Genomic DNA, 24,432 nt, shown 5'->3' on the forward strand with positions numbered 1-24,432 from the left:
CCCAGTGGGGTCAGTGTTATGGCAAGGCAGTTAAGACTGCTGCCTTCAAGCCAACAACCTATAGGCCTAGGCCAGCCCTGGCTGATGAGGTCATTAGGAAATTGTATCACAGTGGAAGACCTCTCTCTTTGCCTGTCTCCCACTTACTCTCTGTAATTCTGCTTTTCAAACAAATCTTTAGAAAAAGCAATTACTTGGCAGGGTCCAGTATTGTGGCATAGCAAGCAAAAATGGCTCCTGTGACACTAACACAGCATCCTACATAGGCTCTAGGTTGTGATCCTGGTTGTTCCATTATGGATCCAGCTAATGATGTGGAAAAAGCAGTGGAAGATAGCCAAGCACTTTCCCTTCTTTGCACTGACTCTGGAGACCAGGAAGAAGCTTCGGGTTCCTGGCTTGGCCTGTGCTGATACTGGCTGTTGCAGTAATCTTGGGAATGAGTCAGCTGACAGAAGAACTTTGTGTCTCTCCCTCTCTCTGTAACACTGACTTTCAAGATAGATAAATAGGCGTCTGCAGTCATGCTCCTATTAATTGGCTCCTAGTTTCTTCCCTCCTGGAATTCCTAAAATTCCTGGCCTGAGGCTACTTCTTACCCTATATAAGATTCTTAATTGGAACTGTTTAAACAGGGAAAAAAAAAAGGTAAATAAAAAAATTTTCAAAAGTAATTACTTGGCAAACTGTGTAACTGAAATTATTATTCAGAGTAAAATGTTGCTCTTCATAGTTAGAAGAATAGTATCTACAAATCAATCTAGTTTGATATCAATGCCTTATATTTCCTCAGTCTGAAGAATTTGTGCAGCCAACTTAATTGAAAATCAAGTAATTGCAAATGTGGAAAATGAGCTTTTCAATATTACTCCCACAATCTAGAATTACTCAAACTAGAATTACTAAGAATACAACACACGGGGCCTGGTGCAATGGCGCAAGTGGTTAAGGTCCTCGCCTTGCACGCCTGGAATTCCATATGGGCACCGGTTCTAATCCCGGCAGCCCTGCTTCCCAACCAGCTCCCTGCCTGTGGCCCGGGAAAGCAGTCGAGGACGGCCCAAAGCTTTGGGACCCTGCACCCGTGTGGGAGACCCAGAAGAGGCTCCTGGCTTTGGATCGGCATAGCATCGGCCGTTGCGCTCACTTGGGGAGTGAATTATCGGACGGAAGATGTTCCTCTCTGTCTCCTCTCTGTATATCTGCCTTTCCAATAAAAATGAAATAGATCTTAAAAAAAAAAAAAAAAAAAAAAGAATACAACACACGTAAAATATACCAAGGGTTAGGAGACATGTGGAGGATGTGTTCTACAGGGCAAAAAGAGAAGAGTATTTAAATTTTAACTTCTTAGGAAAATCTGAATTCAAAATAACTTTTTTTCCCCCTTAGTAATTTTTTCTCAGCATATGCAAGAAAATTCTGCTAGATAATTTTTTTACACGCCAATGAAATAATTTATCATTTCACATTAATTTTACAGTTGGGGATTTAAATAATTGGATGTGACCAGGGCACACCACAAAATCACTATTAGAATCAATCTACAAGTATAAAATCTATAAACCCTCAAATATTTAGCCTAGTGATTCCTAAAAATCTTGCTGAGAAACTTTTGGCATGTGTTTCAAGAATTTTTTCTCCATTTTAATATTACATCTTCCCCCAAACTATCCTTTATTCCACCTGTTATTTTGTATACACACATATACATAAACATAACATACATACTCACGTAAATGTTTATATAATATAATGAAAATTACTCATAATTTATTTAAAGTTGCTAACAGGCAGTAGACTTGACAATTTACCATCCATATTAGGTATACATGAACCATAAAACATATATTATGGTCATGATTAGAAGAATCATTACTAAAACACTATTTTCTAAGATCTCAGCTCTGATTTCAATCTAAGAAAACACATGCCAGAAAGCCCCGAAGGAAAAGAATAAAACGTCTTTTTTAAATTGAGAATTAAAAATTGAGCAAAGCCAAACATTACTGATAAATTACAATTTAATTTGCATGTAAACTTGCTTAAAATACTCCAGGACCTAGCTACCAAATAAAGACATAATTTTTTCCTATTTCACCACATCTTTGATTACTACTATTGCACCCCTGTTAAAAAATCACTTATTTCTATTGGAAAGGCAGATTTACAGAGAAGAGGAGAGAGAGAAAGATCTGTCTGCTGATTCAGTACCCAAATGGCCACAATGGTCGGAGCTGAGCTGATCTGAAGTCAGGAGTTGGGAGCCTCTTCTGGGTCTCCCACGCAGATGCAAGGACCCAAGGTTTTTGGTTATCCTCTGCTGCTTTCCCAGGCATAAGCAGGGAGCTGGATGGGAAGCGGAGCAGCCAGGACATAAACTGCATTTAAACAGCTTAGGATCATGGAACTTGGAGATGGAACATTAGCCAACTAAAGAGTGTTTTAAAATGAAACTACCTTATGTCTCAGAGGAAGGGAAGGAAGGAAGGAGGGGGGGAGGAAGATAACGAGAGATGACAGAATGGAAGGGAATGGAAAAATGACTTACTAAGGTAAAATTTGATACGAAATAGCAAGTTAAGATTGTACTTTGTTGGAACTATTTTATCAATACTTTGCATAATTTGTAAGGCCATTCTCAAATTCTAAAATGAGTCTTTATCTATAAATCTGCATTAGTGAAGTAACACTTTAAGAAAAGCCATTAAAGGGCATGGTGGCATGGCCTAGCAGCTGAAGTCCTCGCCTTCAACGTGCCAGGATCCCATACGGGCACCGGTTCTAATCCCAGCAACTCCACTTCCCATCCAGCTCCCTGTTTGTGGCCTGGGAAAGCAGGCCTATGAAACTGTATCATAGAATGATAATAATCAAAAGCACAATTAACTAAAAAAAAATTAAATTTGACAGTCTAACCATATTTATAAATAATCAACTTTAATCGCATGATTTATAACAATTGAGGGTTTTTGCTTACTGTTTCCAAAGCTCTACAGAAAGTGTGGGTGTTTGTAGAGGGGCAGGGTAAAGAAGAAGAAAACTGCTCAACAGTTTCACATACAAGACAGTTACATTAACTAATTATTCAAAAAACAAAAACCATGTTCATGGAATATAAAAGTATAACTTGGATAAATTTAACTTTAGTCAGGATTAAAATGATAGATCTATAGGATACCGGATGAAATTGGGGTGTGAATGGAAATAACACAGGGCCATATTTTTTTTTCAAAGCAAATAAAACTAGTAAGTTTTTTATAGTAGGTAACAAGTATTTACTAAGCATTTGCTATCAAGTGAATCACAGAAGGTTAACAACATGTTGTGTCTAACTTCCACATCTCCAGAGGAACCAACCGTTGGTTCCCTGGAGACAGCTCCCAGATCAGCCCATGGAAGATCTTTCTCTGTCACTCTCTCTCTAACTCTGCCTTTCAAATGAAAATAAATATATTTAAAAACAACAAGATTCACTCATGTTTATTTCAAACAGAAAACTTGTCTATCATCAGTAAAGAAACTTTCATGTACATCAATCTCACATAAAGAGGAAATCTTATCTATTGACTCAGGAAAACCTTAGAACAAAACTGAATTGCTAAGAGAATAAACATAATTATAAAAAGGCTTAAATTATACCTGATGAAACAATTCCATGTCAATTTCAGCTTCTGACTTCCAAGAGTTTTCATCTGATTGAAATAAAAACAGTGATTTACTACCATACTCCTGGTCAACTTTTTTACTCTGAAGGCATTACTGCTGTATCTTTACAACATAAAACAATCTTTAGAACAAAAATACATCTACTTACCAGACACATTTTCTTGGAAAATAACTTTAGTTCCTTTCAGAAAATTCTTGCCAATTAAGAACACTTCTTCTTCTCCTTTCACTGAACAACTATGTAAGCTTTTCTTTAAGATTTCTGGCACTCCTGCTGGCTGAGCTGTGTGGGATAAAAAAGCATTCCATAAAAAGAACCACTGACAATTCTTACCTCAAATCAACTTATAATTCTGTGCCCAGTTGTATGAGTTACCTTTTTGAATTCTTAATTTAGTTTCCTCTACTTTATAATTTTTACTATATAGAGCAGAGAAAAAAAATTAGCAGTCAATGAATTTTAAATTTTTCTTTTTTTTTTTTTAGAGCTTTAATTAATTTTTTCTTGGGAAGTCAAATTTACAGAGAGAAGGCGAGTCAGGGATAAAGATCTTCCGTTCACTGGTTCACTCCCCAAGAGGATCCAACAACCGGAGCAGAGTCGCGATCCAGAAGCTTCTTCTGGGTCACCCATACAGGTGCAGGGTCCCAAGGCTTTAGGCCATCCTGGACTGCTTCCCCAGGCCACAACAAGCAGGGAGCTGGATGGGAAGTGGAGCAGCCAGGACACGAACTGACATCCATATGGGACCCTGGCACATGTAAGGCAAGGAAAGATTCAGCCAACAGGATACTCTGCTGGGTCTAGTCTATTAAATTTTAATTTGTAAGATCTTCTAGGGATGAACAAATGATCAGCATGAGGTTTCCATTTACTGCTCAACTTTAATGAAGAGAATATACCTGACAAATCAATCAGGCATCTTAGGAAAAAACTGAGGGTAGAAAATTGATATTTTTAATTTGATCTGATTGTATAAACACAATTACCAAGATGAACAAACACACCTAGGCTGTCTGAAGACTTCTAAAGATGTTAAGAATAGAAAAGGGAGTGATGTTTCCATTTGCAAAATACTAAAAGGAAAGGAAGCAGGAGTGTGGGAGTCAAGCACGATCATTTTCTTGGCAATTATATATGAAAATTATGACATCTGATCTCTAGTTATAAGTAAATAATGTTATAAAAAAATCAGAAGAAACCAAAAATAAGCCAAACAGACAAAAAAACAACAAAATACAGACAAAGGATCCAGTGGTCATGGATAAACCACAGGAAATCTTTTTAAGGCCACAAAGCACAGCATGAATAATGGCATCAGGCCTTCTTTTCATTGAGTATTCCTCCATGGAAGATCAAATATCTGTTCCTCAGCTCCCATTCACCTCTAACACTTTGTGGCTCCTCTTCCTTTTCTACCTCCCCTTCATCTTCCTGCTTCCTTCCCTCACCCATTCTAATTGCAAACCTTTATCAACCTATTTCCTTTTCTCCTCTTACTCTATCTCTACTGCTCAATTCTCTCAAAACACTGTATTCATGGAGATAAACACAGATAAGAAATTCATAATAAATTTCATTATTGAATATCTTTTGGGCTCTTTGTTCTACTGGACATTCTTTTTTCCTTGAAAAAAAAATTTTTTGTATTGGAAAGACAGAGTTACAGAGTGAGATGAGACACAGAAGTCATTCCTCAGCTGGAGCTGGTATAGTCTGAAGCCAGGAGCCTATATCCTTATCTGGCTCTCCCAACAGGGGAATGCAAATGGAACAGCACGGATATGAATCAGTGCCCATATGGGATGCTTGGTGGCACAGACCTAGGTTTAACCTGGTTTTCCACTGCGCCGGCTCTACTGGGTAATCTTTTTTTTTTAAAGATTTATTTTTATTATTATTTTTTTATTGGAAAGGCAGATATACAGAGAGGAGACAGAGAGGAAGATCTTCTGTCTGATGATTCACTCCCCAAGTGAGCGCAATGGCCGATGCTATGCCGATCCGAGGTAAGGAGCCTCTTCTGGATCTCCCACACGGGTGCAGGGTCCCAAAGCTTTGGGCCGTCCTCGACTGCTTTCCCGGGCCACAGGCAGGGAGCTGGAAGGGAAGCGGGGCTGCCAGGATTAGAACCAGCGCCCATATGGGATCCCGGGTGTGCAAGGTGAGGACCTTAACCACTGCGCCACCGCACCGGGCCCATCTACTGAGTATTCTTTACATGGCCACTCTCTGCCACACTCATTCCACAAGCTCGCCAGAATTGTAAGATAAAACTCAAAGTATTTTGGTGAGCATGCAAGTATTCTTATAAATGGAACCTCCAACCATAAAACCTACCAATTTTTTTTGTTACATCTTTTGCTCCTATTATATCACTCTAACAAATCATTTCCATGGGTCTTCCGAAAGTTCACAGAAAATGTGTATTATGAAAAAGAAATATATAGATTTTAAAAATTAATATAAAAATTAGTTGAGAAGTATAGAGGCAGATAAAGAACTCCGACCCACTGGTTCCCTTAACTGTCAGCAACAGGAGCCAGAAGCAGAAAACTTAGCCTCATTTCCCAACCTGACAGGGATCCAGCTCCTTGCAAGAAACTGCAGTTAAATGTCTAAGTTGAATACTGACCTTATATACTCCACTATGGGTCACGGGTGCTTTAATAAGTGTCCTAACCTCTAAGCCAAGTGCCTGCCTTTGGATTTAAATTTTGGGGGGCAGGGGTGAGACCTAGTGTTGTGGTGCAGTATGCAAATCCACCTTCTGCAATGCTAGCCTACCATGAAAGTATTGAATCCTAACTGCTCTACTTCCAATCCCTGCTCATGCAGCTATGGAAACAGCAGAAAATGTCCCAAACCAAACTGTAGCCCCCTTAAGTGCAACAAAAATGACAGTTCAACTGAACAATTTGGCTGTCTGCCAAAATATTATTACTCACATGAATATGAACATATTTAGATGTAATATAACCATTTCCCAGTCCTTGTCAACACAAGGTGATCTAACTGTTTGTACCTCCTATCTCTGGTCTTCACAGAGTGGCTTAGTTCATATAAAATAAGAACTACATCTGTTCCATTAAAATCAGATCTTCATCCCACTAACATCAATGTTGTAAATTACAGCAAATTCAGAAATGGAGTATTCTTTTTGGATAAGTTTTATAACTGAATTATTCTGTGCCCATCTGAATGTGATAAATGGACACAGAACCTACAATCTTTACATGGGCCTATATATAAGTAGATACTACACAGAAAATTAAAAATGCTAGCATAAATATTGTTATTACAATAAAAAATAGAAAAACCCAATTGAGCTCTCTTGAGGTCAAAGGTACTTGTAAGTGTACCTTGTTATTATAATCAGGTGCTTGCAAAGCTGCAGAATAGGTATAATAATTTCTGATATGAATCAAAATGAAGAGGAAATATTTTTTTCAAAGGACGAATACTTTGACAACATTATACAATAAATAAATAACAACTGCTCTATAACTGTCCAAGAGATAGCAAAATAACCATAGAAACTCAACAGAAACTAAATTAAATTGAACAATTCTCTATTGCTCTTTGAATTCATACATAAATTATTAAAAAGCACAGCTCAAGCAAATCACCCATAAAAAATTTCTTTGGTAATATATAAACAAAAAAAATTCCACTATTTATTCCTTTCAATAAGCATTAGAGAAAAACTAGTCATTATGAGATTCATCTAACTACTTGATGAAACTGAAAGATCTATATACCATTTTCTATTAAGTTATTAAAAGAAGTACCTTTCACTTTCAAACACTACAATATAACAAGTTTATAATGGGAATTTTGCTATCACAAATTTCTGCTTTTTCTTACCCTTATGTTTTAACAAGCAGCAATTCATCAAACAGTAAAAATGCCTGGATAATCCTTTGGTTTTGTATTTACTTCTGTCAATTTATATTCAAATCATTGCATGATAACAAGCTACAAAATGCTCTATTTTTAATTTTATTAGAGTTATTCAGCTCAGTCTGGAAAATTTGACTATAACTCTATTCCCAATTTTTTATGATCAGCAGCTAGAGCATATTAAATATTTAAAATTTAAAGATATCTAAAAGATGAAAAAAAAATCAATAAAGTCCATATATGTACTATCTTCATATATTCTTACTTACTACACAAAATTGGAGAAGAGGGTGTTTGTAGTGTCAAAGTAGAGCCATCTTTCCTCATGATATTAACGCGAAAAACCAATCTGGCACGAGTGCTTTTTTTCTTGGAACCAGCAATTCCTATTCGGGCTTCAACATCAGCATTCCTCAATTTTAATATTCCTACACAGTCCACCCTAGGAGAGAAAGAAAATTAACCTATTGTTAAAATAGAATCAGTACAAAATTCTTAGAGTTTTTAAAAATGTAATTATCTATTGATTCTTTGAGTACCCAGATTCCAAATTAAAAAATACAAAAGGGTAAACATATTCAGTTTCTAATCCGGACAAGTTTTGATTTATAACAGAAATCATTTATGAGACTGTTTTTCTTTAAAAACAATAAATTTAGCTTCTTTATGTGTGTAGTTAGTTCAGATATTTAAATATCAGGGATGGGTTTTACTATAAAAAATGAGTATTCCTATGAAGACAGAATATCACTGAAAAATATGTGATGAAATAAAAAAAAGTGAGATATTTAGTGATATGAGAAAATGTTCATGATATGGTAGGTGAAAATCAAGTCACAAATTAATTGGAACAGTAACACATCAATTTTGTTTTAAAATGGCTAGGAATATAAACATTAAAGCTGCAGCTATTTGTCAAAGTCAGAATTTAAAGGACATGCTTCCACCCTTTACTATGTTTTCAGCTTTTTCATAACGAACAATTACTATTGTAAAAATGAGTGACTCACTCCTCCATACTATGTATATTTACTTTTATATTTTTCAAAAGTATGTATACAAAAAAATATCTTGCTGCTGATGAAAAATACAGTATTCAATGTAATTTTTTGAAAGGTAGGTTAGGGTAAGATAAACAAAAGACCGATTTTAGACTAACCATATGATTTTCACATCAAGATGGGACAGTCACCTCAAAATTCCTCTCAAATAGTTTCTACAGCAAACACTGAGATGTAGTTTGGGAAAGCAAATCAAATTACCGAATTTTTCAGCATTATTAGTCAGTCTCTGTAACTATTCAGGAAGCCAGTGCTCCATGTGGCTTTCATTTCTGTGTTCCATACTAAAAATCTGCACCAAAAGCTATGAGATTTCATTTAATGCACTATACTTCTATCGTAATCTACTTAAAATGTATAATATTTAAAGTAAACAAAATATTCAAAGTCATTTATATACCTGAGACTGAAAAAATTCTTCTGCCTAACAGTATAATGTATAATGAGAAACTTCTTGAAGTACTTACGCCAGGGTCATATTGTTGCTAGGATCAAGGCCAACTTCTATAACAGTAGTGCCTTCAATGTCCACTTCTTTGCAGGGAGTTGTATTTCGTCCAGTTACCCTGCAGGCCTGATAAAATCCATGTGGCTTCACTCGACCAGAGTCATTGCCCACAAACACCTGCAACACTACTGGTTCATTATGGCCTTCCAGCTGTAACCAGACAATGTACGGCAGAAAAACTTCATTAGCATTTCATATAAGCTAACTGTAAAATCAGATATTTAAAACAAACTCCATTATTGCTAACTGATTACACTCTATAATTAAGAAAGGCTTTGGCCTGGCTAACTCCAATCTTGTGGAATTACACAGACTGCATTTTAAATGAATCTAAAATGTGACTAGCTAAAACTCCTCCTGTTAAATATCACCTATTCACAATTCTTTGCTCTTATCTTCAAAGAGAAATATTCCTTCTAATAAGATCTAAAAGGTCTGAAATTTAAGCCTCTTACAATTTCAGTCTGGAAAGACTAAGACTTGATTGATATATTATTTCTCAAACTAAGAATTAAATCAATTCTTTTCTGAATTGAAGAGTCCTGATCACCATAGCCATTCCTAAAACTATATTTTCTACGTCCTTAATAATTTCTATGATGAGTATTTTTTTTAAAGATTTATTTTTATTATTTTTTTATTGGAAAGGTGGATGTACAGAGAGGAGAGACAGAGAGGAAGATCTTCCGTCCGATGATTCACTCCCCAAGTGAGCGCAACGGCCGATGCTATGCTGGTCCGAAGCCAGGATCCAGGAACTTCTTCCGGGTCTCCCACACAGGTGCAGGGTCCCAAAGCTTTGGGCCGTCCTCAACTGCTTTCCCGGGCCACAGGAAGGGAGCTGGAAGGGAAGCAGGGCTGCCGAGATAGAACCGGCGCCCATATGGGATCCCGGGCGTGCAAGGTGAGGACCTTAACCACTGCGCCACCGCGCCGGGCCCAATATGAGTATTTTTTAATTCATCTTAAAATTTTTTTTTTTCCAGAATTGTTGAACTATCAAAACTGCTTGAGCAGGACCCTCAGAGTGTGCCTCACACCTGGGATGGGTAGGAGGCTAGGTGGGGCTTTTCCCTTTTTTTCTCCCCTGACCCCAGACACAGTGAAAAAAAGTGATGATTAGTGTGGAAACAATGGTCTTACCCACTTTCCTGTGGCCCTTGACCCTTTTTACTCTAATCAACTACAAAAATATAAAATAAAATAAAATATAGCCTGGGGAGTGAATTAACAGACAGAAGATCTTTCTCCCTGTCTCTCCTCATCTCTGTATATCTGACTTTGCAATTAAAAACAAATACATCTTTTTATTTTTTTAATCCCAATATCAAATATAAGGGGAGATAATTCATAGTCTGCATATAGTTCATTTTTCAGAGCATTATGTAACAGCATTTGACTTTTGCAAAACAACTTTCTAATTTTTCTGTTATATATTACAAGCTAACAACTTCACCCCTTAGACAATTTTTGATGTGTCTAAAAATAAAGGGATTACTAATACTGGATAAAATCCTTAATATTACTGAGTATAAAATAATTACCTTTACTGTCGGAAAACCCTGCTGTGTTCTGTCTTTCACGGAGCCACGACTGCCCTCTGTCAGGTACCGAGCGCGGTGCTGCGTCTCCGGCTGTACTACTATCTTCAGCTCCTTTCCCTCACTCTTAACAGGATACTGTCCACACAACATAGGGCTCTTCTTCACTCCACTTCCTTTTTGGTTTTCCAAGGTTCTGAGAAACCAAAGCACAATGTGAAGAAAAGTATTGAAACACATTTCCTATAAAAGTCATCCAAAAAAAATAAACAGTACCAGCAAACGTTATTAAAAATAAACTTCTTAGTAAATACATTCCATACGCAAAGTATCTTTAACACTTTCCTAACAAAAGGTAACCCCATGATGTCAAAAATGAAGTTGGACAGGAAAGAGAACATGTATGAATCGTAGGATGCTAGGAGGAAGATCGAGAGTGCAACAGGAAAGAACGGCTAATGTTACTAAAAACTTTCACACAGATTTTGATCAAAGTTAAAAAATTATGGAATCATTTATAAAAATACACCACATATTTATCTGATGTCCTATTATTGTTTAATCAGACTCACAATGCAAATGAAACAAAGTGAAAGTCGTTTTAAAAAAAAACATTCGAACAGGACTTTAAAAAAAGATGCAAGTTCTTTCAGATATCTTTTTCACTAAGTCAAATGGAAAACTGAAACAAACAAAAAAAAACCCAATGAGTCATTTTTTAATTGGGAATTTAGTTTTACTCTAAACAATCATTTCCAGAAGTGTGATTTTTCAGAATTTTTTAAAATCAAGTAAATAATATTTTATAATCTGGACCTTACAACAGATATAACATAACAAACAGCAAATTAACTAAGCTAATTGATATTTGAAAGGCAGAAGATAGAGTTGACTCCTACCTACTAGTTCACTGGTCAAATGTTAAAGCTAAGAGAGGCCAAAACCAGTCTAGAAGTCCAGGTCACCCACATGGATGATGGGGACTCAAATGCCTGGGCTGTTATCTGGCATCTCACAGGATGTGCATTAACAAAAAGACAGAATTGGAATACAAATCAGGTACTGTGATGTGGGATGTGGGAGACCTAAGCAGCATTTTAACCATCATGCTGAATGCTGGATCCATATCTTGGTTTTCTGTTTGTTTGTTTTATTTATTTTGTTTTAATGATTCCATTTATTTGCCAAACAGTGTTACAAAGAGACAAAGAGAAAGATTTTCAATTCACTGGTTCACTCCCAAAATGGCCATGTCAGCCAGGGCTGGGTCGGACTGGGTCAGGCTGAAGCCAGAAGACAGGACCTTCATCTGGGTCCCCACGTGGGTGCAAAGGCCCCTGTACACACCAGCACAGAGCTGGATCTAATGTGGAGCAGCACTCATGTGGAATATTAGCAATGCAGGCAGCAGCTTAACCTGACAGACTACAGTACTGGATCCTATCTTATTTTTTTTTCATTGTGTTTCTAAGATTTGTTTGTAATATATTTGCTATGTTCAAAGATTGTATGTTCAAAGATAAACAATATCTCAAGTTGTAGTTAGGTCTTAAGATCAGCACATTTATCAGTCATTTGAAGCAGAGCAATTAAATGATGAAAATAAGTAGAAGTCAATATTGTGGTTATTTTTTTAGTAACATGAAGTAGATTTAAAATTATATACATGTATATCTTAAAATAATTAGGCCTGTAATGCTTTCTGTGTCTCAGTCATGTTCTGAGTCACAAAAAAATTCCAAGAACCAAAATACACCTGTGGACACAATCTCCTTTGAAAGTAACCAGGTCCCAGGAGGAATAGTAAAAATACAAAATTGAAGACTTTGCAGTTAGAAACCTAGCTCTAATGTTGACCGCTCTAAATATAATCAAATTGTTATCAAGAACAAAGGAAAGAGAAGGCAATACTCTCCCTCCATAAAAATGAGGTCTGAGTTGAACTCTCTAGAATGGAAGAAAAGAAAGGATGGAACTGGCACAGCAGTGCAGACTGACTGGATAAGACCAGAGTTCTCAGGGCAAGGACTACACTTAATCACCTTCATATTTCTAAAGTTTTAGATAGCGCCTAACACATAAAAGGAATCGAAGACATACTTGCTGAGCAAAACAAAGAGTACAAAAGCAAAGGACAAAGGAAGGAAAATAGAACAACAACAACAAAAAAGAGTAAAAGTGCCATTCACAAAGTTAGGATGAGAAAGAGAAGATCCTAAGTGGAGAAAGTCCAGTGTTTATCTAAGTTTGAAATAACAAAATTGAAGTTTACCCATGTAATGTAAAAGGCCCTGCAAGAACACATCCTATGAACAGAAGTTATCAAGTTGAAGTTGGAATAATGGGCAATAAAGCCAGTTTTATCTTTCTTTTCATCACTCTGGGTAGAAATTCAAAAATTTTCTTGAGTACATAATTCCTTATCCATGAAATTCAATAGTCACATTGTTTTACACTCATCTTGATGTCAAACATACTCATTTAGTAAAATGAGACTAAGGACTAAAATAAGTTTTATTAAGCAACTAGTTTATGGGTTATTTTCCTTCCTGTATTTTCAACTAGTTATAATTCATAGTCGTTAATTTTATAATGAAGGGGGAATGTTTTTGAAATGAAATTTAAAAGAACATATCAGTTAACTCGGCAAAATAGGGTTTTATATTCAGTTACGCTAGTTAAGCTGATAGTTTCTCAAGGTAAATAACTGAAAATGATTTTTACTATTCCAGTAGAGCAAAACATTATATATATTCTAAAGAAAAAGAGGATGTGTGTACTTAAAACATCTTTATTATTTAAGTTTAAATTTAACAATGGTATACATATTTAGAACTACAGGCATTAAAACATGAAAATTTCAATCCATTATTCAAATTACAAATTTTTAAGTTATAATGAGTTAATAAAAAACTATGAAGTAACAGTTAGTTGTATGGGATTTTACGTTTAAATGACAAGTATAAAGGAAAATACACTGTCATGGTGTACTTGATTCAATTCCTTAAATGGTGTCCTAATTTCCTTGTGTTGCACAATCCTAGTTGTCTCCATCATAAAAATAATTTTTCATTATAAAATGCCTAAGATAGATTTCACATCCACATAATATCACGTGCTCCAGGAATATCTATCTAGAAGGGATATGGGGTACTGATTTTCGGAACATTCAGTCAAAAAATTAAACATTGATATAGTTACAGATATTTAAAAACTGAGCAGCAATTTCTTTAGTTTTTAAAAACAGATTGTATATTCCTAAAAACCTTAACATGTAATTGTATTAAAATGCTATTTCCATCCACAGGCTATCAAGGGGTTTTTTTTGGTGGTATTCTGAAAAATCAATAAACTGCTATATAAAACATATCTGAAAGTGCATTGTTCCAAATACCTAATATTATAGGAATTGCAAATTTGTAGCACATCAGATGTAAGGCTAGCTTCATATACCTGACACTCAATATTTCATTTTTTAAACATCTTCTGCATTGGTAAAGAGTATAAGATTTTTAGATTAAGATGCTTTTGAAAACTGTTTCCAAACTCCTTCTTTTCCATATTTTTATAAATAGTCTCATCTATTTCTTAATATAAATTGTTATAAATTCAATTTTAAAATTATTCCATGATTTCCACATATTGGTGTCAAACATTTTTCCATTACCTAAGAAGCTGGACATTTCTTCTGCTGTTTGATGAAGTTTCTGCTCAATGAATTATTTCATGAAAGATTCTGTCTTGACCAATATCATTATACTTTCCCTGGGTAACCTCAAGTCATTTTTAAAAGATATCTATCATATAAAAGCAGAAGCAGAAAAGATGTAGGTCAAGACATCTCTTTAATAGCAACTGCAAAACACTGTGTTGACTACCCCTCAACCAAAATTTGCTTTGCTGTTGATTTGGATCTTCAACATCTTATTTTGGTACAAAAACAAGTATCCCCCTCCCTCTTTATAAAACACACTCTCTGCTGAAGCCCAAATAAACACATGCACACATTTAATGACATTCATGAACCTTGTAACTACGTAGGTGATCTGTTAACAGATTATGCTTCACAGCCTTATTTAACATGTAATAGTCCTATAAATATTACATTCCACAATTTTTGACTCTGTTAACACAAGGCAGCATTATACAAAAAGATATATCTTGTTTTCTTTCAGGTAATTTCCTAATCTTGATTTTTTAAACCTGAAAAGCACTTAAATGTGCATTTAAAACATTTAAATGTATCATCTCTGAGGAGTTTTCAATAAAGCACAAAATTACAAAATAAATATTGCTTAAGTAATAGATATTACTTTTAAAACATACTAAGGAATTTTGGGAGATAAGTTCAATATGTAAATAATATTCCATGAAATATTCAACCAAATTTTAAATTTATAAAAAATCAATGATATCAACTAGGAAACCGGTTTGCAGCTTTTTAACCTCTTGACAACCTGTTATAACAGAGAACCTAGTGTCACTTAAAAAATTACACCGTTTCCCAAAAGGGTTAATTCTCAAAAGTCAGTGAGTAAAATTTTACCAAACACTGTTATTGACTATTTCAAAACACGATTTTAAAATGCTAGCAGTTAAATATTACAAATAAAGTACTAAAAAATTAAAAACTCAAAAATAAATTAGCCTACTCTGTACCACAGCCATGAATATTATGGGATACAACTATTAAAACATACTTAAATGAGGTGTGTGAATTGACACAGATGGAAGAAAACTGATGTATATATCATGTTCCTGTTCTATCACCTTCTAAAAACAGTAATGCTAAATTAAGGGGGGAAAAAGACAACCATAGGGGGCCTGGCACAATAGCGTAGTGGTTAAGGTCCTTGCCTTGTACGCACCAGGATCCCATAAGGGTACCAGTTTGTACCCTGGTGGCCCTGCTTTCCATCCAGCTCCCTGCTTTTGACCTGGGAGAGCAGTTGAGGACGGCCCAAAGCCTTGGGACTGTGTGGGAGACCCGGAAGAAGCTCTTGGCTCCTGGCTTTGGATTGGCTCAGCTCCAGCTGTTGTACTCACTTGGGGAGTGAACCATCAGACAGAATATCTTCCTCTCTGTATATCTGACTTTCCAAATAAAAATATATCATACACAAAATGATTGGGCCTGCCATGACAGCCTAGTGGCTAAACCCTCGAGCCAGAATCCCAGATGGATGATGGTTTGTGTCCCAGTTTTCCACTTCCCATCCAGCTCCCTGCTTGTGGCCTGGGAAATCAGTAAAGGATGGCCCAAGGACTTTGGGACCCTGCATCTGCATAGGAGGCCTGGAGAAAGTTCCTGGCTCCTTGGTCAGTTCAGTTCCAGTCATTGCGGCCATGTGCGAAAAAAAACAGTGGATGGATCTTTCTTTATCTCCTTCTCTCTGTATATCTTTCTTTCCAATAACAAAAAAATCCATCTTTTTAAAAAAGGCAAAGATTTTAAAAGGAAAAAAAAATCCACACAATAATAGCACAACGTAACAAAGGAAAAACGTTTAAAACATGTGAGCTTAAATGGTAAAACTGAAATAAATTTTTTTTTCAGGGTTGGCATCATGGCACAGGGGATAAAATCCCCATCTGTGACACAGGCATCTCATATCAGCAATAGTGTCCTAGCTGCCCTGCTTCCAAATCCAGCTTCTTAGGAAATGCAGAAAACGGATCCTGTGCTTGGACCTCTGCTACCTGTGCGAGATACCTAAACAAAGCTTCTGACTCCTAGATTTGGCCTGGCACAGCCTTGGCTGTTGTGGTTTCTGGGAGTGCGTGAACCAAGAGATGGAAAATCTGTCTGTCACTACCAGTCTCCCTAACTTTCTCAAATAAATACATAATTGTAAAGCAAAAACAAAAATGAAAACAAAATTTCTTGTTTCCACTGATAAAAAAAAAAACATTGAAATAAAAATCTTCTATAAAACCATAATTGCAGAGCCCGGGGTGCTAGCCTAGCAGCTAAGGTCCTAGTCTTGAAGTTCTAATCTTGGCAGCCCCACTTCCCATTCAGCTCCCTGCTTGTGGCCTGGGAAACCAGTTAAGGATGGCCCAAAGCCTTGGGAACCCGTTTCCGCATGAGATCAGAAAGAGGCTCCTGGCTCCTGGCTCAGCTCCGGCCGTTGTGGCCGCTTGGGAAGTGAATCATTGGACAGATCATCTTCTTCTCTGTCTCTTCTCCCCTCTATATATCTTACTTTCCAATAAAAAATTTTTAAATATTAGTAAAGAAATATATGATAGTGAGTTCTATGAGGATACAATGTGAAAGAACATAATTTAGCTCCTAGGGAACATTTTGAGTTGTTTTATGCAAGTCATTAGTAGTTACATCTATCAGTAAAAATACTTTAAACTTCTTTTAAAATTTAAATCCACTTGAAATTTAAAAGCTACATCAAAAGATTATTTTTCATTTGTATTACCTAATTGTAAACCTATTGCTATAATCTGCTGTAATGCTTAGTAAAACTTGGTAATACTAGGTGAAAGTTTTCATGAATGTCAATGACAAAATAAATACTTTTATATGCAAGGTTAAGCTGAGCAATTAAGAAAAGCTGGGATGATTTATGTTTTTTGTCTTGCATAAGTGTGATAAAACTTTAAAAAATGTGAATACCAACCCATTTCCAGCTTTTGAGTTGCCTTTGTTGTCCGTGGTAAGCTGAGAAAGCACATAGTGAGGTGCTTTGGCACTGTCGGCATCAAATATATCCATATTGGATTCTTCACAATCTCGTCGTTTGATCCCAGGCCTCTGCTTTGGATTTCGTTTTCGTGATTTACGAGGTACCTCAGTGTTATCATTGTAGGAACTGGTGCTCATGTTACTGAAGTTGGAGGGGGAATCCTCCATCCACATACTGCAGCTCTGCTCAGACTCCAGTCCACATCCCTCATCCTGGCAGGACATCCGACTGTTATCCAGCAAGTCTTCAGGGGGTGGTGAGATGTACAAGACTGTGTGTCTCTTCGGTGTGGATGGATGCTGCTGGACTGTGTTACCGGTGAACTGCTTTTCACTTACCCCTCTGTTACTTACCCCCACGGCTGAGGAGCAGCCCTCCACTTGCATAGCCTTGCTGTCGGTGACTGAGGTAGAATAAATGGTAGGGCTGGAAGAGGTGGTAAAGGAGCTGCAAGCACCGCCCATGGAGGAAGAGGAGGGAGCTGAAGAAGCATCTGCGGTGTACAATTCAAGAGTAAATACACTATACATGTTCTCACCTATGCTGGCTAGCAGTCCCATTGAGTATGTGATTTGTGAACTGATTGTTTTTTTTCCCCAAAATGAATAGTTGGAATTTGGTGAGGTTTTAGAATACAAATGCTTCAAGCAAGACAAAGCCTAAGAAATGCAATTTTTTAAAATGCCCAAATAGCATTATTTTACTTGTTATAATGCATATTTTAAAATCTCAATTTAATGTTTTAAGTTGTAAAGCAAGAATAAAGCTTTAATTGCCTCAGCTGGATGTTCTGTTGAATTTTAATCATTTAAAGTAACAAAGAAAACCCCAGTATGAAATAGATGGTTGTGGTCCACATTCAATGCCAATTAAATAATTCATTATAGAATTTGAAAAGTGGGACTGTGCTTAGCCACAAAATATTAAAATAAGTTTCTAACCTATGAAGCAGAGAACTACAGGTCATTTTTAATGCAGACACTCCCTGCTTCAGAGGCAAATCCTGGAATAAAAATATGAGAAAATAAATGAGAAAAGAGCTGCCGATTATTCCAGATATCAATAATAAAATGAGAAATAAATAGAAAAAGAATATATATAAAGCTGAATTGAAGACAAAAATGGAACTGGTATCCTCACTATGATTGATTGTGAAATCTAGGACAACAGAGGCAAAAAAGGTTGGATTTGGAACATTCTGGGGTTGTTGAAAATAAGCTAACTACCCAGAGCTTCCATGAGCTCTGAGATGAATCGATCTACTCTTTTATGAAAGAATGCAAAGCAAAGTAGGGCCTGAATACTGGATGGATTTCTCTTATGAAGTACTCAAACACATGCTCAGCAACTAGCTACCACTGGCCATTTCCTCTCTTTAAAGGTCTACTAAACGGACTTTCTAATAGACTAACTATACATTTTATTGGCTGAAATGTAAGAAAAAAAAGATTAAGCCTGAAAAGCCTTGACAATATCAGAATTAGTTCCTATAAAAGGATTTTTTAAATTATGCCTAGCAAAAAACATTTTGGAAAATCTCTTTTGCAAGTACGGCAAGTTGCTAGGACAGCTCATTGAAAATACTACTTCTTTTACATTTTTTAGCATAACCTATAGGCACACCAAAACTGCAAAGCCTAGAAGCTGTCATCCCAAAAATTTTGGAAACACCATATATTTTGTACAAGGCATGAAGAGGTTTATAGACACAAAAAATGAAAATAATGTGACAGACAACTAAACTGTATGTTTAAATCTAAGATTAAAATATCTACAGTCAAGTATGCTACTGTGAAAAAAAATTATGTAATACAACTTAAAACCATGATGTACAGTTACTGGACATGTAACATTTATAAAAAATAAGATAGTAAATCAATAATGTATTCAAAACAAGGATGTTAATGTCTGAATAACAAAAGGTTGAGGGCCAAACATCAATTTTTAAATTAAAAACATGTATCAAAATACTTAAATTATTTTTAAAGAACTACATCCACCCAGAATTTTTCATTACTGGCAAGGCTGAAAGGCACAATAATTAATTTAGCCATCAAGAATGTGACCTAAATAATTCCACAAGAAAAGATTTTTCCCAACTACCATAATTCAAGAAAATAAAGTGATTAGATGATACCAGTTCCATTTTCCAATTTATATCCTTGTCAAATGCAGTAGCTGAAATTAGAAAATTCAGTCACTTTAAACTGCATTCCAATTTAAAGAAAAATTGATCAATTTTGTGTCATGCATTAATGCAATGTTTTCTTAGTAAATAAATATTTTAAAAGATTTGTAAAAACTACAAAATCTAGATGCTAATGTCAGTGACAGTTTAGGAGCTGATTTGTAGCCACTTTGGGTTTTATATATTTTAGTTTCTTGTTTTTTTTTGAAAAAACAAGACAGAATTCATTTTAGAAAAAAAACAGGAAAAGTCTTATGAAAAAATTTCCTCCATCTGTTCCAACTATTGGTGAAAATAAAACTGAAGTTCTGTGTGTGTATGAACCTATTTTTCCCCATTTTCAGAGATACACAAGCATGCAGCATGTAACACTTCCAGTGAAACGCACAAAGCAGGCAGCACGAAAGCATTGACCTTGCATTTCTATAAAGCTGCTTTCTCCCACATACGAGAATGTAGAATATGAACACTTCATAGATCCCTGTCTACTACAGATGCAAAGTACAGGTAAAAAGCAGTCACTAGCCCAACAGCAAGTTATATGGGTTGTGATATTACATCTGTTTTTCATTTGTTTCTTTGTTCATAGTTCCTGGCTCACAACACTCTCTTGTAATTTCCTAAGTAACATGAGAAGCTAATTCATACTAAGGACCTTTTGGATATTTATAACATCATTCGCAGGCTATACAAAATGAATAACTTAAAAATTAGCCTGCTACAGATTTATTGAATTTCAAGTCCCACCTGCAGTTACATTGGGAGGGCCAGATTAACACCTTCATTGAGAGCAGTAAGAATATTCTTTTGTTAAAATTTTGGCCTTTGGTTTGAGTGATAAAGGTGAAAGACAGTGTTTTGTTATTTCTAACAAGCTTTTTTCAACCATACCCAGTTCTATATTAATAAAGTTCCTAGGTAACCATAGGATAGAAGGTTAGTTGCCAGGGGAAAACAATAGTTTCTCAAAGGGTTGGAACTCTTACCTCACACTTGATCTGCAGGGAGAGGGACTGAAGGTTGAGCGGACCATCACAGACCAATGATTTAATCAACCGTGCCAATGCAATGACACCACCATAAAAATTTAACAGGACCGAGAGGTTAAGGGGCTTCCAGGAAGGTGAAAAAGAAGGTAACATTGTACTATAAGGCTAGCTCCCCCCAACCACCATGATGAGGATGGAAGCTCCCACATAATGACCTTTCCAGCCCTCATCCTGTGTATCTCTTCACTGGCTTTTTCATTTGTATCCTTTAAAATACACCTCAGGGCCTGGGGGGCTGACTTCTATGTGCAGTGCCAGGATCACATCACATCACGAATGTTCCATTTCCCTTCTGGCTCCCTGCTTATGGCCTGGGAAAGCAGCTGAGGACAGCCCTTCTCTTTGTAGATCTGACTTTTTGATTTATTTACTTTTATTGGGAAGTCAGATCTCCAGAGAGAAGCAGAGACAGGAGAAAAAGACTCTCTAAGTGCTGGTTCACTCTCCAAGAGGGGGCAATGGCCAGAGTTGAGTCGATCTGAAGACACGAGTCAGGAGCTTCTCCCGGGTACCCCACGTGGGTGCAGAGTCCCAAGGCTTTGGGCCGTCCTCGACTGCTTTCCCAGGCCACAAGCAGGGAGCCTAGAAGGAAAGTGGAGAAGCCAGGATAGAGACTAGCACCCATATAAAATCCTGGTGCACGCAAGATGAGGACGTTAGACACTAGGCTATCACAGTGGGCCCAAAAATAAATAAATCCTAAAAAATAAATCAAATATACTTCACAAAAAATTGCTGAACATCACTAAGTATTTCCCTGAGTCCTGCAAGCTGCTTTAGAAAATGAACTTCGGAAAGGACAGCTAGAACTCTTAATTTGGAGCCAGCAGGTCAGAAGTATAGGTAAAACAACCTGGAGCCTGCAGCCGACATTAGAAATAGAAGACAAGTCTTGTGGGATGGAGCCCACATTTAATAGTATCTGGCACTATGTTCAGGCAGAGTAAATTAAGAGATGTAGAACTGATTGCTGGGTGTATAGTAAAAGCTCACAATACATCTGCTACAAATGTGTTGTGAATATATATTGAAATAAATTCACTGGTATTTAAAAATTTAATATGCAAGATAGCACTGCTCTTTGAGGTAAAAATTTTTATCCTGCACATTTTATTAAAAATAATCATGACTACAAAACCCAAATGATACACAATCACTGCGGAGTCTCTCCTCTAGGAGAGGTATGCCAAACTATGAAATCATATCCTACTCAGATGAGGACATCCTACACATTTTTCTTGCACATCTGACACATATTTACTGCATTTTTAGTACAGTGTTCCAGACATAGTTATCAGGTTAAATAAGTGTATTAGGATAATTACATGCAACTGAAAATATTAACTGTCAGAAGATAGCAGCAAGCATCCTTTAACTATAAAATATTTTTTAAAGCATTCCTTCATTTGGTCCCAAATTTCAAAGAGTTTGCCCATTTTAAGACTTTTTTTTTTAAATATAAAATTTTTATCATAGCATTATTGGATACTGATGTTCCTCCGGCGATAATAGAGCCTACGGAGTTTCTTTAAAAGCACATGGATTTTAAAACGTCCTTGCACCAAAAAGAACTTAATTTTAATTCCACTTTCCATAAATTCATGGAAGTCCCCTAGCACAGTCTTTCACATAAATGCATTAAGTTCTAGTTAGCAAGAGCTCACCAAAATGCATTAGTAAGGCCAGGAAGAGTGAGGCAAGGGAAGATAAAATGTGCAGGTCCTGTGAAAACGTGCATGGTATTCTCATCTTAGTTCCTATAACCACCTACCATAAAGACTTAGGTGTAGTGAAATGTTTTCATTAAACTGATGCGAAGCCAAGTGTGATATATATTATACTAAAGTTAGATGTAAATGCGAAATACTTCTCAAACTGCTAAAATGTGTATTACTATGACATCACTATCCGATTTTAGTAAAAAAAATCTACAATCTAGAAATAACTATTCAGTATCACTAAAGTTCTTTGAGATACCTAGAATCCAAAATGAGTTTTTATGTATTATATAAATTTTAAAGTCCTTAGTGTTACTCAAACCAGAAACATAAAATCAATGATTTCAAAAACATTTGAGATGATTTTTTTTAAGATTTATTTATTTTTATTGGAAAGGCAGATATACAGAGAGGAGGAGAGACAGAGAGGAAGATCTTTCATCCCATGGTTTACTCCCCAAGTGGCCGCAACGGCTGTGGGTGAGACAATCTGAAGCCAGGCTCTTCTTAGTCTCCCATATGGGTGCAGAATCCCAAAGGTTTGGGCAGTCCTCAACTACTTTCCCAGGTCCCAAGCAGGAAGCTAGATGGGAAGCAAGGCTGCTGGGATTAGAACTGGCGCCCATATGGGATACTGGCGCATCCAAGGCGGGGACTTTAACCACTACACTATTGCGCCGGCCCAACATTTGAGATTCTTAGATTCACTGAATCTGTTTTGCATTTATATCTAACTTTAGTATAATACATATCATACTTGGCTTCACATCAATTTTTCCTAGAAAAGCACTGAATAATATTCTGGGGAGTATGTAAATGTACCTTAAAATATTTACAAAGATCTTTTAGTTATTACACCACTAAATAAAACATTAACAACCAACTTAGCTGACATTCCACAGTATTAATGTGCTAACACAATAGTGCCAAATGCATTAATTCTTTTTTATCTCTAAGGTCCTTGAAACAAAATATGCTAAGTACCTTCCTTTTTTTTTGGTCCTGAGCATTTATTTTTATCTGAAAGGAATTTAGAGACTATGTTTAAATTGTTTCATATTAAAAATTCAAAATAAAAATGTTTATAAACCACTTTTATTTCCTAATTGAACAGACTTGTAAAACTCCTGCCTCATAACTTTGTGATTTCATTTGTTTCTTAAGCTTTTACCAACATGTCATAAACTTGAAGTTTTTCTTAAAATTTTCTAGGATTATTCTTTTTTTAAGGAGCATGTGTACAAGTTATTGACTTTTTTCCTTTGGAAAAGAATTACCTTTGAACCTAATTTAATTTACATAAAAGAATCTTATTTTTCCACAGCTTTTCCTATGATCATGGAGTACTTTTAAAAAAACAAACAAACAAAAAACAAAAAAAATAACAACCCATTCTACAATTTATTATCGGAAACTTACAACCTCCAAGGAATAATTTTAAAATCTAGGGAGTGAAGAGAAGCATTGCATCTATGGTATCCTATATGTTTAATATCTAATATTTTTACTATTAGCAGTAGCCAACTACCAGGACAACAGCCAATAATGATGGCAAACTTGAATAACTAAGATTCAGTATGAATATGCACAGCTGAGTTAAAAAATGGGCAGATAATGCAGATGAAATGCAAGTGCATTTTAAACAGTATCACATATAAAACTCTACATTGGTTTTACATAAAACTCTTTGCTTAAGTTACATTTTAATTTTAATATTATTATTTCTAGATTTGTTGATTAGAAATATTTTAACAACCACAATATTTTAATGCTTAAAATACCATAAAAACGAGATGACACTTTATATGGGAACAATCAATTTTAATAGAAAGCTTTTAAAGTCAAAATATATGACATAACTGATACTTAACCAATACAAAAACCTGATCCTTCATATTTAAATATGCACATGTTTTAAAATTTTTTAACATTTGTGCAAAATCATTAAAATTACTAAAACTCAGTGAAGTAAAAGCTATAAAATTTGTAAGTGTGCTAAGTAAACCAATAATGGAACGGAGAAAGAGTACACTACTGACTCAAAAAATAACCATTAAAAAACAACACAGGATATTTGGAAATAATTTCTAATC

General features: G+C 35.8%; 1 protein-coding gene across 8 annotated transcripts in view; it reads right to left on the reverse strand.

Moving 5' to 3' along the window:
- NFAT5 (nuclear factor of activated T cells 5) overlaps positions 1–24,432 on the reverse strand; it is an 82,578-nt gene that overhangs the window by 21,513 nt on the left and 36,633 nt on the right. For 5 of the 8 annotated variants that reach the window (XM_040982448.1, XM_040982447.1, XM_040982444.1 and 2 more), the window contains 6 exons: positions 17,319–17,877; positions 10,687–10,879; positions 9,102–9,292; positions 7,843–8,015; positions 3,818–3,952; positions 3,643–3,695 (listed from right to left, as the gene is read on the reverse strand). In XM_040982448.1, coding sequence (XP_040838382.1) covers positions 3,643–3,695; positions 3,818–3,952; positions 7,843–8,015; positions 9,102–9,292; positions 10,687–10,879; positions 17,319–17,877 — 1,304 coding nt within the window. Of the gene's footprint in view, positions 1–3,642; positions 3,696–3,817; positions 3,953–7,842; positions 8,016–9,101; positions 9,293–10,686; positions 10,880–14,350; positions 14,914–17,318; positions 18,388–24,432 lie in introns of those variants that run through there. The other 3 variants (XM_040982451.1, XM_040982450.1, XM_040982452.1) reach the window with 3 other exon arrangements.

Source organism: Ochotona curzoniae, unplaced genomic scaffold, assembly GCF_017591425.1.
Source record: "Ochotona curzoniae isolate NIBS_2020 unplaced genomic scaffold, NIBS_Ocur_1.0 contig_3622, whole genome shotgun sequence".
Lineage (NCBI taxonomy): Eukaryota > Metazoa > Chordata > Mammalia > Lagomorpha > Ochotonidae > Ochotona > Ochotona curzoniae.